The sequence below is a fragment of the Delphinapterus leucas genome, chromosome 6 (assembly GCF_059928025.1).
Source record: "Delphinapterus leucas isolate spDelLeu-1000000601 "Yukka" chromosome 6, BTC_Dleu_Yukka2, whole genome shotgun sequence".
NCBI classification, from domain to species: Eukaryota; Metazoa; Chordata; class Mammalia; order Artiodactyla; family Monodontidae; genus Delphinapterus; species Delphinapterus leucas.
Window position 1 is genome coordinate 118,718,336 of NC_143134.1, and position 11,819 is coordinate 118,730,154.

General features: G+C 52.1%; 1 protein-coding gene across 5 annotated transcripts in view; it reads left to right on the forward strand.

The window, feature by feature from the left end:
* Nucleotides 1–11,819, forward strand: part of USP20 (ubiquitin specific peptidase 20) — a 64,944-nt gene that overhangs the window by 15,065 nt on the left and 38,060 nt on the right. For 4 of the 5 annotated variants that reach the window (XR_016393662.1, XM_022578473.3, XM_022578474.3 and 1 more), the window contains exons 2-6: nt 2–113; nt 2,494–2,590; nt 7,299–7,352; nt 9,022–9,084; nt 9,412–9,543. Coding sequence is in view for 4 of the 5 variants with exons in the window: in XM_022578473.3 (XP_022434181.2) it covers nt 2,510–2,590; nt 7,299–7,352; nt 9,022–9,084; nt 9,412–9,543 (330 nt within the window). In the remaining variant the exon portion in view is untranslated. Of the gene's footprint in view, nt 1; nt 114–133; nt 2,298–2,493; nt 2,591–7,298; nt 7,353–9,021; nt 9,085–9,411; nt 9,544–11,819 lie in introns of those variants that run through there. The other variant, XM_089913854.1, reaches the window with a different exon arrangement.

Here is an 11,819-nt window from a genome sequence, read left to right on the forward strand (position 1 = left end):
GGTTCCCTGCCAGAGGCCTGCACTCACCCCGGCCCACTGCAGCCCAGCAGTGTCGGCTGTCACCGGAGAATGCGGATGCTGGCAGCTTCCTGGGGCCGTCGCTTTGCCCAAAGGTAGGCCCACAGCCTGCTCCACTCAGGTGTAGCCCTTATGCACAGATCAAGGAGGAAGTTTGGAGTTTTCTTTTTAGGTGAAATAATGGAATTGTGGTTATGTTTGTTTGTTTTTACTTTTTCTTTTTTCAAGTCTCATAGAAAAACATACACGGATGAAATGACGTGATATCTGGGATTTGGTGCAAAAAAAGAGGAAGTGGGAGGTTGAGATGAAGCAAGGTTGGCCATGGATTAATTGTGAAGCCAGGTGATGGGTACATGGGGGTGTGTTGGAAACACACTTCCGTCTGCATCTGCATATGTTTACATTTTCCGTAAGTTCCAAAGAGAGAGCCTTAGGAGTCTGACCAGCTTGGGTTTCGGCCTTAGCCCTGGTGCTCCTGTTTGCAAGACCTGAGACCAGAAGTGTCCCGTTTCCTCATCTACAAAATGGGGCAAAACACAGCTGCCTCAAAGATTGCCGGGGGAAGTTTTCAATGAAAGAATACACGGAAAGCACTTAGTCTGGGTCCTGGCCCCTAATCAGTCCCAGTCACTCCTGTTCTGGCTGGGAGTCTGGGCCAGTTCACCCCCGGCTGACCATTTGGAGTGAGGAGGGGGCTTACAGAAGGGTGCCTGGGCGTGTCCACCTCCCCCTGGTGGATGCACAGCCTCTGCCTTTGATTAAAGCACTTTTGGCTCCACCTACATCTTTGATTGGTTGGACCTTTCTTGGTAATAGTTTGGAGCTAGAATCAAAAGCCAGGTTCCTGGGTACAATTTCTGCTAAAATATTGGGTTGTGGAAGCACTTACTTAGTTATTTCTTTTTAAACATTTTCTTTTGAAATAATTATAGATTCACAGTAAGTTGCCAGGAATGTGCTGGGAGGTTCCATGTACCTTTCACAAGTGTCCCCCAGTGGTCACACATCTCTGGTGTATCTGTAACACAGTGTCATGACCAGCAAAGTGACTGGTACAACCCAGGGAGCTTACTCAGATTTCACCAGTTTTACCTGCACCCATTTGTGTGTGTGTGTGTGTGTGTGTGTGTGTGTGTGTTCAGTTCTGAGCAGTTTTACACACACGTAGAGCCATGTAACTACCACCACAGTCAAAATACAGAACTACCTATCACCACCAAGGAGTTCCCTCAAAGGAAGCATTTGTTTTTCAAAACAGAAATAGCTTTTTTCCTTCTGATTTAAAAAAAGAGAGAAATTATACACAGAAGAGTGTCAGGAAGGAAGTTTGCCACAGTATCATCAGCAATTTTACTTTATACTTTTTTTTAAACATCATCTGAGTTTTGTTTTTGTGATAAGCATGTATCATTGTAAAAAGACAACAGAGCTATTGTGAAATCTGTCACCCAGATACCCCGCCACGTGGCTCTTTAGTGAACATCTCTCAGGCCTCTTCCTGGGTTGGTTTGCCCGCCCTTCTCTCTGATTTGCTCCTTCTCAGGAAACATTTTCTCTAGGAGCTGCTGCTCTGATTGCCTCCTCTAGTATGGTGACGTTGAAGGATTCTTGTCTAAGTGGGGTTTCTCATAGGAAGTGAGATAAGTGGCCTGTGGGGCACCTGGCTTCTCAGAAGCTCTTGAGAAGAGTGGTCTTGCTTGCTTAGAGAAGACTGAGGCCAACATCTGCTTCTTGCCTTTCTACTTGGTTTTGAGATCCAGCCTCTCCACCCAGCCCTCTGCTGCCCCCTTGGGTAGAGTAGTCTCCCGGTCATGGGTCTGGTCTCTTTTAATAAAAGTACCACTGTTTTAGATTCCTTGACATGCAGCTTCCCCAGCGTAGGCAGGACCCTTGCATCTTTCCTGTTGACACTTTTTTTGTGTGTGTGTGTGGTACGCGGGCCTCTCACCGTTGTGGCCTCTCCCGCTGCGGAGCACAGGCTCCAGACGCGCAGGCTCGGCGGCCATGGCTCACGGGCCCAGCCGCTCCGCGGCATGTGGGATCTTCCCGGACCGGGGCACGAACCCGCGTCCCCTGCATCGGCAGGCGGACTCTCAACCACTGCGCCACCAGGGAAGCCCCGGAAGACACTTTTAATCATCACAGCCAGCACTTGAATCCGAATCATCATCCCAGCACCTGCTTTCCTGTGCCAGCCCTGCGCCAGCCCTGTGCCAGCCCTGTGCCAGGCATTTGACGTATATTATCTTCATGAGTCCTCTGAGCAACACATCAGGGTGGGTGTTATCTCCCTCCCCAGTTCTCAGGCAAGGAGGGTGAGGCTCAGAGAAGTTAAGCAGCTTCCCTGGGTCACCAGCTGGTATGTGGCAGAGCTGGGACTACAGACCAAAGTGTGCACTTCACCACAAGCCTCCCCTGCCTCTGGCCAGCAGCGGCTGCCATTAACCCAGGATTCCTTGTGTTTTCTTGTAGGTAAGCCCAGGCCAGCATGGGGGACTCCAGGGACCTTTGCCCTCATCTTGACTCTATAGGGGAGGTGACCAAAGAGGACTTGCTGCTCAAATCCAAGGTAAAGGGTCAGACCTTACGGGGCTGAGGCCCACAGCCAGGGCCACCACATTCCTGGGGTACAAACATTTCTGAAGCAGCGGAAGAACTGGCCCCTGACAGTCTCTGTCTGGCCTTTTCTGTAAATGGAAAAGCTGGCGACTGTTTAGGAGGCCTTCCGGGGGCCGTGTCCTAACAGCCATTAGTTACCATGTAGACCAGTCCATGTGGGAACACTGATGCTCTGCCCATTAGTGGTTGGAGCAGGTGCAAGGCAGGGAGTGAGTCAGACTCTGAGAGTCCACGAGCATTTTTGCGCACGTGACCTGTGAAGGGCTCAGGGAGCCTCAAAGAGAGAAGGTGGGCCACTTTGAATAGGGAAGATGTGTTGTCTGTTTGTTAAGTTAAATTTTTTTAAATAGGTAACATGTGGTTCAAAAATGAAACAATGTAAGAAGAAAAGTGTCAAGAAGTACCCCCCCTCACCTGCCCTGTGTCCATCTTCTCCATTCCACCCTCATGTAACCAGGGACATTAGTTGCTTTTGTATCTTTTCAGAGTTTCTTTATGGGAATACTTCTTTTTCATTTTCCCCTTTATTACATAAAAGGTAGTGTACCGTAGCTATTTTTGTAACGTACCTTATTCACAGGGCAGTATATCTTGGAGCTCTTTGGCCTCGGCACATAGATCTCATGGTTTATCTTGAAGTTGCATCATATTCGTTGTGTGGACTCCATAGCTGATCCTCTGTGGGTGGACATCTGGGCCCTTTGCAGCCTTCTGCCAATACAGTGTCGTTGTGTTCAGGGGAAGAGCCACGTGTAGGGGTCATTCCCAGAAGTGGGGGTGGGTCAGATTCCTAGACATATTTCCTTGTCTTCTTTCCAGACACCTAATGCTGGTCGTTCAGCCTCCCTGCACCAGCAGGTTCTGGGTGGCTTTTGGCCTGAGCTGGTTTAGTCTGGGCCCGCATGAGGGCGCGATTCTTCAAAGTACCCATGGCTTCTTTCGAAGTAGTTTCACTGGCTGTTACTGAACCAAGTTTGTTTGCCCAGCATGCATCAAGCCAAACACTGAGACACCGAGGTTTGCAGCAGAGAAAGGATTTTTTTCACAAGGCAGCCAAGCGAGGAGACGAGAGAACAAGTCTCAGGTCCACCTCCCCAAAGGCGAGGGGCTTGGGGTATTTATGGGTTAAAGAAGCAGGGTGGTCTTAGGCGTGGGGAAAGGTGAGGTAATCCGTGTTCTGCGCAGGTGTTATCTGAGTTACATCCTTCTTCCTGGGATGCGTGTTCAAAAATGGAGGCGCCTAGCATGATCTGAGGGTGGAGTTTTTGGCCCTCTGATGACAAAAGGTCATTCATCGGACACCTCTGTAGGCCCAGTTTTAGGGTCAGTGGTCCCAACCAGTCTAAGCCAGCTCAAACTGGACAAGAGCTGACACCAAGTTTCTGAAAAACAGCTTAAGCCCCTATTCCTATAGTGACCCATACATCAGAGCTGTTAGAGCTGTTATCTATAGGGGTTGTTAAGGAGCCTTGTGATATACAGGCTACACGAAGCTTGGAGGGTATGCAGTTTGAGAAAAATAATTAAGACAAGCTTGCTCAGTGAAGGCAGGCTCAAAGCAGAGGGGCTTTTTAAGGAGCTGTTTCCTTAGCTGCTATTCCTGTAAGACAAGTTCAATTTCTGTTAATCACCAATTTCTGTTAACCCTAAGGGGCACGGTTTCAGTGTGGTCAGGAGGAGGGGCAGAGCGAGGCTCTGGTGCATTTGCACGGTCTAATGCTGGGTCTCTTCCTGAGTCTGCACAAAGGAATAAGTGAGACAAACTGAGAGGATTTCTCAGGGAATCTGAGAGCAGGGAGGAAATAAACGAGGTGGGAAGAAGGAGGCAGAACGTGGAAAGACTGGGCTGGGACGTGGCAGCCTTTTGGAAATCTACAAAATGAAACCAGTATTGTTTTAAAATACGCAGAAGGGGCTTCCCTGGTGGCGCAGTGGTTAAGAATCCACCCGCCAATGCAGGGGACACGGGTTCGAGCCCTGGTCCGGGAAGATCCCACGTGCTGCGGAGCAACTAAGCCCATGTGCCACAACTACTGACCCTGTGCTCTAGAGCCCGCGAGCCACAACTACTGAAGCCTGCATGCCCAACGCAGACATAAATAAATAAACAATAAACAAACAAATAAATAAAATGTATAAAATAAAATAAAATACCCAGGAGGGGCAAGGATTGAACAGGTAGCTCAAAATGGAGGAAATGCAAATGGCCGAGAAACTCTTGAAAAAACATGCCTGACTTCCCTGATGGTTAAGGATTTTGCCAGAGAAAGCAGCATGACACCATTTTCAGACGGGCAAAGCAGAAGCTGCTCTCACTCAGAGCTGACAAAGGGAGGGAAGTAGACCAGGCGTGGTAGTGGGGTTAGGCATTACTGTGACTTTAGGGGTGCAGTGCCACCTCTGGGAGTTTATCTAGTGGAAGTGTAGTAGCAGTTACAAATACAGCAGTATTTATTGAGCATTATTTGTAAAAGGAAAATACTGGTGGCAGTCTGCATATTCATCAAGAAGGGAATGGGGCTGCCCTGGTGGCGCAGTGGTTGGGAGTCCGCCTGCCGCTGCAGGGGACGCGGGTTCGTGCCCCGGTCCGGGAAGATCCCACATGCCGCGGAGCGGCTGGGCCCGTGAGTCATGGCCGCCGAGCCTGCGCGTCCGGAGCCTGTTGCTCCGCAACGGGAGAGGCCACGACAGTGAGAGGCCCGCGTACCGCAAAAAAAAAAAAAAGAAGGGAATGAGCGAACAGATTGTGGTTGTCTGTGCTGTGCCCACAGTGTGTGCCACCATGCACTTACTGCAAAGAATGAGACGTGGTCTCTGTGTACAGACTAGAAGGATGACCACAAATAGGTGACAAAAGCCTGTTATCGAAAAATTTGTATAGAGTATGATCTTATTTTTACTAGAAATCACCCCCCATCTATGCATATATGTTTATATAAGAAGAAGATATGGAGGGGTATACTTCAAATTATTACAGCATATATGTATTGCATATAATATACTACACATTATATACAGAATATATGTATTGCATATAATCTACTACACATTATATACAGAATATATATATTGTATATAATATACTACACATTATATACAGTGTATGTGTATCATTTAAATTGTTAAACATACAATACTTTTATCATTCAAATGACTGAAATGAAAAAAAAAAAACTTGGGAAGATGGGAGTGAACTGTGAAATCAGAAAATCACAAAAGAGATGACAGATTTGGAAAGGTCAAGAGCTGTGACTTTGAGTCCACTAAGCAGGCTGATCTCTAGCCAGCCGTAGCATCCTTAGCAAGAGACCCTAAATCACAGATTGCAAATCTCTGCCCTGTTGTATGGGATGAGCTGTGTCACCTCCACCCTAGTGAGAGTCCCACATTCAGGCTCTTTACAAACAGCCAAAATCTGGGCTTAGTAAGGCGAAGAAGTTCCCCTGGAGGCCTGGGGGTCGACATGGTCACCCTTGGGAGGAAACTGGGAAGTTTGATGACCGCGGCTCCTCAGCTTCCCCTTCTGACTCTGCTCTGTAGGGTCATGACCTCTCTGAGCCTCAGTTTCTCATCTTATGAAGGGGATCTTGATGGGACCTGCTGCACAGACTGTGGTGGGGATTACATGAGCAAGGTGTAAAAAACTTAGCTGGTTGCTTGGACTGTTGTGATCCGTCACCAGAGGTCAGCTCTCACTCTGATTAAGTACTCTGTAACTGCTACCAGCGCTTAGAATTCATCTCACAACTGGCAGAGACACGTTGAGTATTGTGGAGGCTCAGTTGGGAATTGCTGTTCTAGACAGGCACAGACAAAATTACTTAGGACAGTTTAAATTATAACAAAGAGACCCTGAGATACGGTGGCTTAAATGAGATAGAAGTTTACTTTTCTCTCACTGAACAGTCCAGACGTAGGTAGCACTGATAGAGTGGCTCTGCCATTCTCAACACATGGCTTTCATCTCCAGGTCCAAAGTGGTTGCTTCACTTCCTGCCATCACATCTGCATTCCAGCCAATGGAAAAAGAAAGAGCAAGGGTTATGCAAAACTCAGAAGTGGCACATGTCGCTTTTCGCTGTCATACCATTGACTAGAATGGAGCCCCATGATCACAGCGGGGGCTGGGACACATAGTCTGCAGCTGGCTGGCCATGTGCTCAGCCTAAATCCATGGATTCTTTTATTAAAGCAGGGAGGAGAGAGATTGGTAGACAAGAAGCAGGCTTTGTCATCCAGACCACCAGAAACCTGGGTGTTTTCTGTGGTCAACAAATATATTATCTCCTGATTTGTACCAGGCTCTCTGTGAAGTCGCAGGGGTAGGTAAAACAGACCATCCTTCTTTCATGGAGCCCATAGCCTAGGTGGGGAGAAAGGCTTAAATAAATAAATGCAACGAAGGAAGAGTAGAAGGTGTGTCGAGGGAGCATGTCATGGCGTCAGTTGATTTAGCCTTTAAATGATTGTGTTGAAAATGTTTTTACAGGCACATGATAAAACAAAATTCAAACATTAAAATTTAAAGTGCCCCTGTGGGCCAGCGAGGGTCTTTCTGAGGCAAAGCCTCTAAGCTGAGACCTTCAGGTGCGTCCGTCAGTGCACATCCAACAGGCCGCTCACACCCTTCTCTTCCTCTCTCTCCGCACCTCACACAGGGCACCTGTCAGTCATGCGGTGTTTCCGGACCCAACCTGTGGGCCTGTCTCCAGGTAAAGTATCCTTGCAGATGTCTGGGGTGGGGAGCTGGGTCCAGACTCTGGGGTGGGAACATCCGTCCCCCATGGGCACGGCTGGGAACCTTGGGCAGGGACACAGGGTATGGATGTCTCGGGTGTGGTTCCCAAGCCCAAGCCAAGAGGGCCCCAGAGTCTGCGAGCCCCTGGCCTGGCTGCGCTGGCAGCCATTAAAGATGCCAAGAGGAGAAAGCAAGTTGGAGAAGACTCTGGACTGAATGATCCCATCAGCATTAAAGGCAAAGTTCTGTCCTTGCGCGCGCGCGCGTGCGAGAGAGAGAGAGAGAGAGAGAGAGAGAGAGAGAGAGAGAGAGAGAGATGCTGTAGCATCTTGGCTCTGAGCCTTGGCCCAGGCCTTTGTTTCCCCATCTATAAAGTAGAGGCCACAACACTGATAACTGCCCCCTCCTTGCAGACCCACCTTATGGTAGAATTTGAAGAGATGATGCCTGTGATGGTCTTAACAGGGTGTGTGGCCGGTAGACAGTGTCCAGGAAAATCTGGTCATGATTATTACTGCTTACCAAAAAGAGTAACAGTAGATGTATCAACACGTGACAGTTTTCTCTGGGGGGTAGAATTATGGGTAATTCATTTTTCTTTGTAACTTTGTAGTGTTTTCCAATTTTTCTACAAGTATGTATTGCATTTTATAGTCATACTGAAAATGGCTGTTACTTAAAATTTCTTTGAAAACAAATACAAGGAGAAACAAAAAAGCCCACAGGGGTGAAAATACCATAGTTCAAGTCTGTCTTTTCAGAAGACTTAGGACCCCCCACGGGGCTTTGGCCGCCTCCTTTGGGGCCTGTTGCTCAGTGTAAAATACACTGCAAGACACCATCTGGGCCCCCAGAGGACAGCAAGAAGTGTGAGGCGTGGTCTTACCTCCTGGGAGCCCACAGGCCCCCCAGAGAGATAGAGACGGACCTGATGCAGAAAGTGGCACATCCTTTATGACGCAGCCCAAAGGTTGTTTCCTTGAAAGGTCCTCACCAGCCTGTGCAGTGTTGACCACAGCTGGAAATGACACCAAAGCACTCCTACGGAGAAGCAGGCTGATCGCTGGGGCGGAGGCCCGCAGAGGAGAGACACTTGAGCTGGGCCTTGGGTGCTGGGTGGATTTGGGAGAGGAGAGCGCGAGGCCAGAGGCAGGTCACCGGGGACACTGAGGGGCATGGGGTCCGCACCGGGCCCCATCCGCCTCTGCCCGATTCAGTGTTCCCCGTTAGAAAGCGGCCGTGAGGCCCAGTCTCCCCACCCAAAGTGTGAGTCCCGATAACTGGCCCCTCAGGAGGTGGGGTTTCGGTGAAAAAGGGACAAGTGGACGGGGAGAGGGTCTGGGCGCCAAGCAGCCGGGCCTCAGCTTTGCCCAGATCTGGCTGCGACCCTGCCTGCCTTCTTGCAGGAGAGCAGCAGCTCGGGGCATGCTGCCCGTCTCGCTCAGAGGCGGGGGCGGCTGTGTGGTGGCCATCCCTGCCCAGCGCGGACCTTGGCTGTGCAAACCTGTGTTCCTGCAGGGCGGCAGGGCCTCGGTGCCTGTGGATCCTGCTGGGTGGAGACGGGCACTGGCTCGCTGTGCTGGCAGCATCCTCTTAGCCGCCCCATCCTTCTGCTCTCCTTTCCTCTCTACCCCCCTCCCCAGGTCTCCTGCTCCTACGTTGGCTGCGGAGAATCCTTTGCTGACCACAGCACCATCCATGCGCAGGTGAGCGTGGTGGCTGGGAGCATGGGCGCTGTGGTCCGACAGCCCAGAGTTCAAACCCCAGCTTCGGCCGCCCCCAGCGCCATCTACCGCTCTGGGCTTCAGTGGTTATATGTGTAAAATGGGAAGAATCACGGCGAAGAAGCAAGAGAGAATGCTGCTGCAGCCCCTGGCACTCCTGGCCTGTGGGGGGGGAGCGGATCCTGAGCTTCTAGGCCTCTGACCCGATGGGGCTTTTTCCTGAGGCCGGAGAGCTCACGCAGCCCTGAGGCAGGCCTGGGGCACCCATTAGGCCACTGTATCCTTCTGATTTTGCATCTTGCCCTCTAGGCCAAAAAGCACAACCTGACAGTGAACCTGACCACGTTCCGGGTGTGGTGCTACGCCTGTGAGAAGGAGGTGTTCCTGGAGCCTCGGCTGGCGGCCCAGCCGCCAGGCCCCTCACCCAAGTTCTCAGAGCAGGTGAGCGGGTGCGGGCGTCAGCCGAGGAGACGCCCAGGAGGGCAGGGCGGTGGGTCCCCGACGGCGTCCGTTCCTGCTCAGCGTTGCCAGCTGGCTTTGAGGAGCTCATGTCAGCGAACGCCCGCTGAGCCCCAGCCCTGTGTCAGGGCCCGACAACACGGAGGTGCCTGGAACGAGGGCGGCCCTCCCGCAGGGAGTTTGTAGGCCTCGGGTGAGTCCAGGGCCGTGGGGCGGGGCACACCCTCCCTGGCCTGTGGAGAGCCCCTGGTGATGGTCCTGCAGCCACCTCTCTGGGGGAAACGCCCGGAAACCTCCCGCCCTCCAACCAGGCAAGGCACACGCAGGGCGCCGAGCAGCCCTTAAAGGAGGCAGGCAGGTGAGCCCAGCCCAGAGCTGGCCTCGGGGAGCAGTCAGAGAGCCGGCCCTGGAGCCCCGGGAGGCCAGGCGCGTGTGCGCGCGTGCGTGCGTGTGCGTGTGCGCACGTGCGTGTGTAGGCCAGGAGTATGTGTGTGTGTATGTAGGCCAGGCGTGTCTGCGTGTGTGTGTGTGTGTGTGTGTGTAGGCCAGGCGTGTCTCTGTGTGTGCATGCATGTGTGTGTGTGTAGGCCAGGCGTGTTTGCGTGTGTGTGTGTGTGTGTAGGCCAGGCGTGTCTCTGTGTGTGCGTGTGTGTGTGTGTGTAGGCTAGGCGTGTCTGCGTGCGTGTGTGTATAGGCCAGGCGTGTCTCTGTGTGTGCATGCATGTGTGTGTGTGTGTGTAGGCTAGGCGTGTCTGCGTGCGTGTGTGTATAGGCCAGGCATGTCTCTGTGTGTGCATGCATGTGTGTGTGTGTGTGTGTGTGGAGGCCAGGCGTGTCTGCGTGTGTGTGTGTGTGTGTGTGTGTGTGTGTGGAGGCCAGGCATGTCTGCATGCATGTGTGTATAGGCCAGGCATGTCTCTGTGTGTGCATGCATGCGTGTGTGTGTGTGTGTGTGGAGGCCAGGCGTGTGTGTGTGTGTGGAGGCTAGGCGTGTCTGCGTGCGTGTGTGTATAGGCCAGGCATGTCTCTGTGTGTGCATGCATGTGTGTGTGTGTGTGTGTGTGTGTAGGCTAGGCGTGTCTGCGTGCGTGTGTGTATAGGCCAGGCATGTCTCTGTGTGTGCATGCATGTGTGTGTGTGTGGAGGCCAGGCGTGTCTGCGTGTGTGTGTGTGTGTGTGTGTGTGTGTAGGCCAGGCATGTCTCTGTGTGTGCATGCATGTGTGTGTGTGTGTGTGTGTGTGGAGGCCAGGCGTGTCTGCGTGTGTGTGTGTGTGTGTAGGCTAGGCGTGTCTGCGTGCGTGTGTGTATAGGCCAGGCATGTCTCTGTGTGTGCATGCATGTGTGTGTGTGTGGAGGCCAGGCGTGTCTGTGTGCGTGTGTGTATAGGCCAGGCATGTCTCTGTGTGTGCATGCATGTGTGTGTGTGTGGAGGCCAGGCGTGTCTGCGTGCGTGTGTGTATAGGCCAGGCATGTCTCTGTGTGTGCATGCGTGTGTGTGTGTGTGTGTAGGCTAGGCGTGTCTGCGTGCGTGTGTGTATAGGCCAGGCATGTCTCTGTGTGTGCATGCATGTGTGTGTGTGTGGAGGCCAGGCGTGTCTGTGTGCGTGTGTGTATAGGCCAGGCATGTCTCTGTGTGTGCATGCATGTGTGTGTGTGTGTGTGTAGGCTAGGCGTGTCTGCGTGCGTGTGTGTGTAGGCCAGGCATGTCTCTGTGTGTGCATGCATGTGTGTGTGTGTGGAGGCCAGGCGTGTCTGCGTGCGTGTGTGTATAGGCCAGGCATGTCTCTGTGTGTGCATGTGTGTGTGTGTGTGTGGAGGCCAGGCGTGTCTGCGTGTGTGTGTGTGTGTGTGTAGGCCAGGCATGTCTCTGTGTGTGCATGCATGTGTGTGTGTGTGTGTGGAGGCCAGGCGTGTCTGCGTGTGTGTGTGTGTAGGCTAGGCGTGTCTGCGTGCGTGTGTGTATAGGCCAGGCATGTCTCTGTGTGTGCATGCATGTGTGTGTGTGTGGAGGCCAGGCGTGTCTGCGTGCGTGTGTGTATAGGCCAGGCATGTCTCTGTGTGTGCATGCGTGTGTGTGTGTGTGTGTGTGTGTAGGCTAGGCGTGTCTGCGTGCGTGTGTGTATAGGCCAGGCATGTCTCTGTGTGTGCATGCATGTGTGTGTGTGTGTGGAGGCCAGGCGTGTCTGTGTGCGTGTGTGTATAGGCCAGGCATGTCTCTGTGTGTGCATGTATGTGTGTGTGTGTGTGTGTAGGCTAG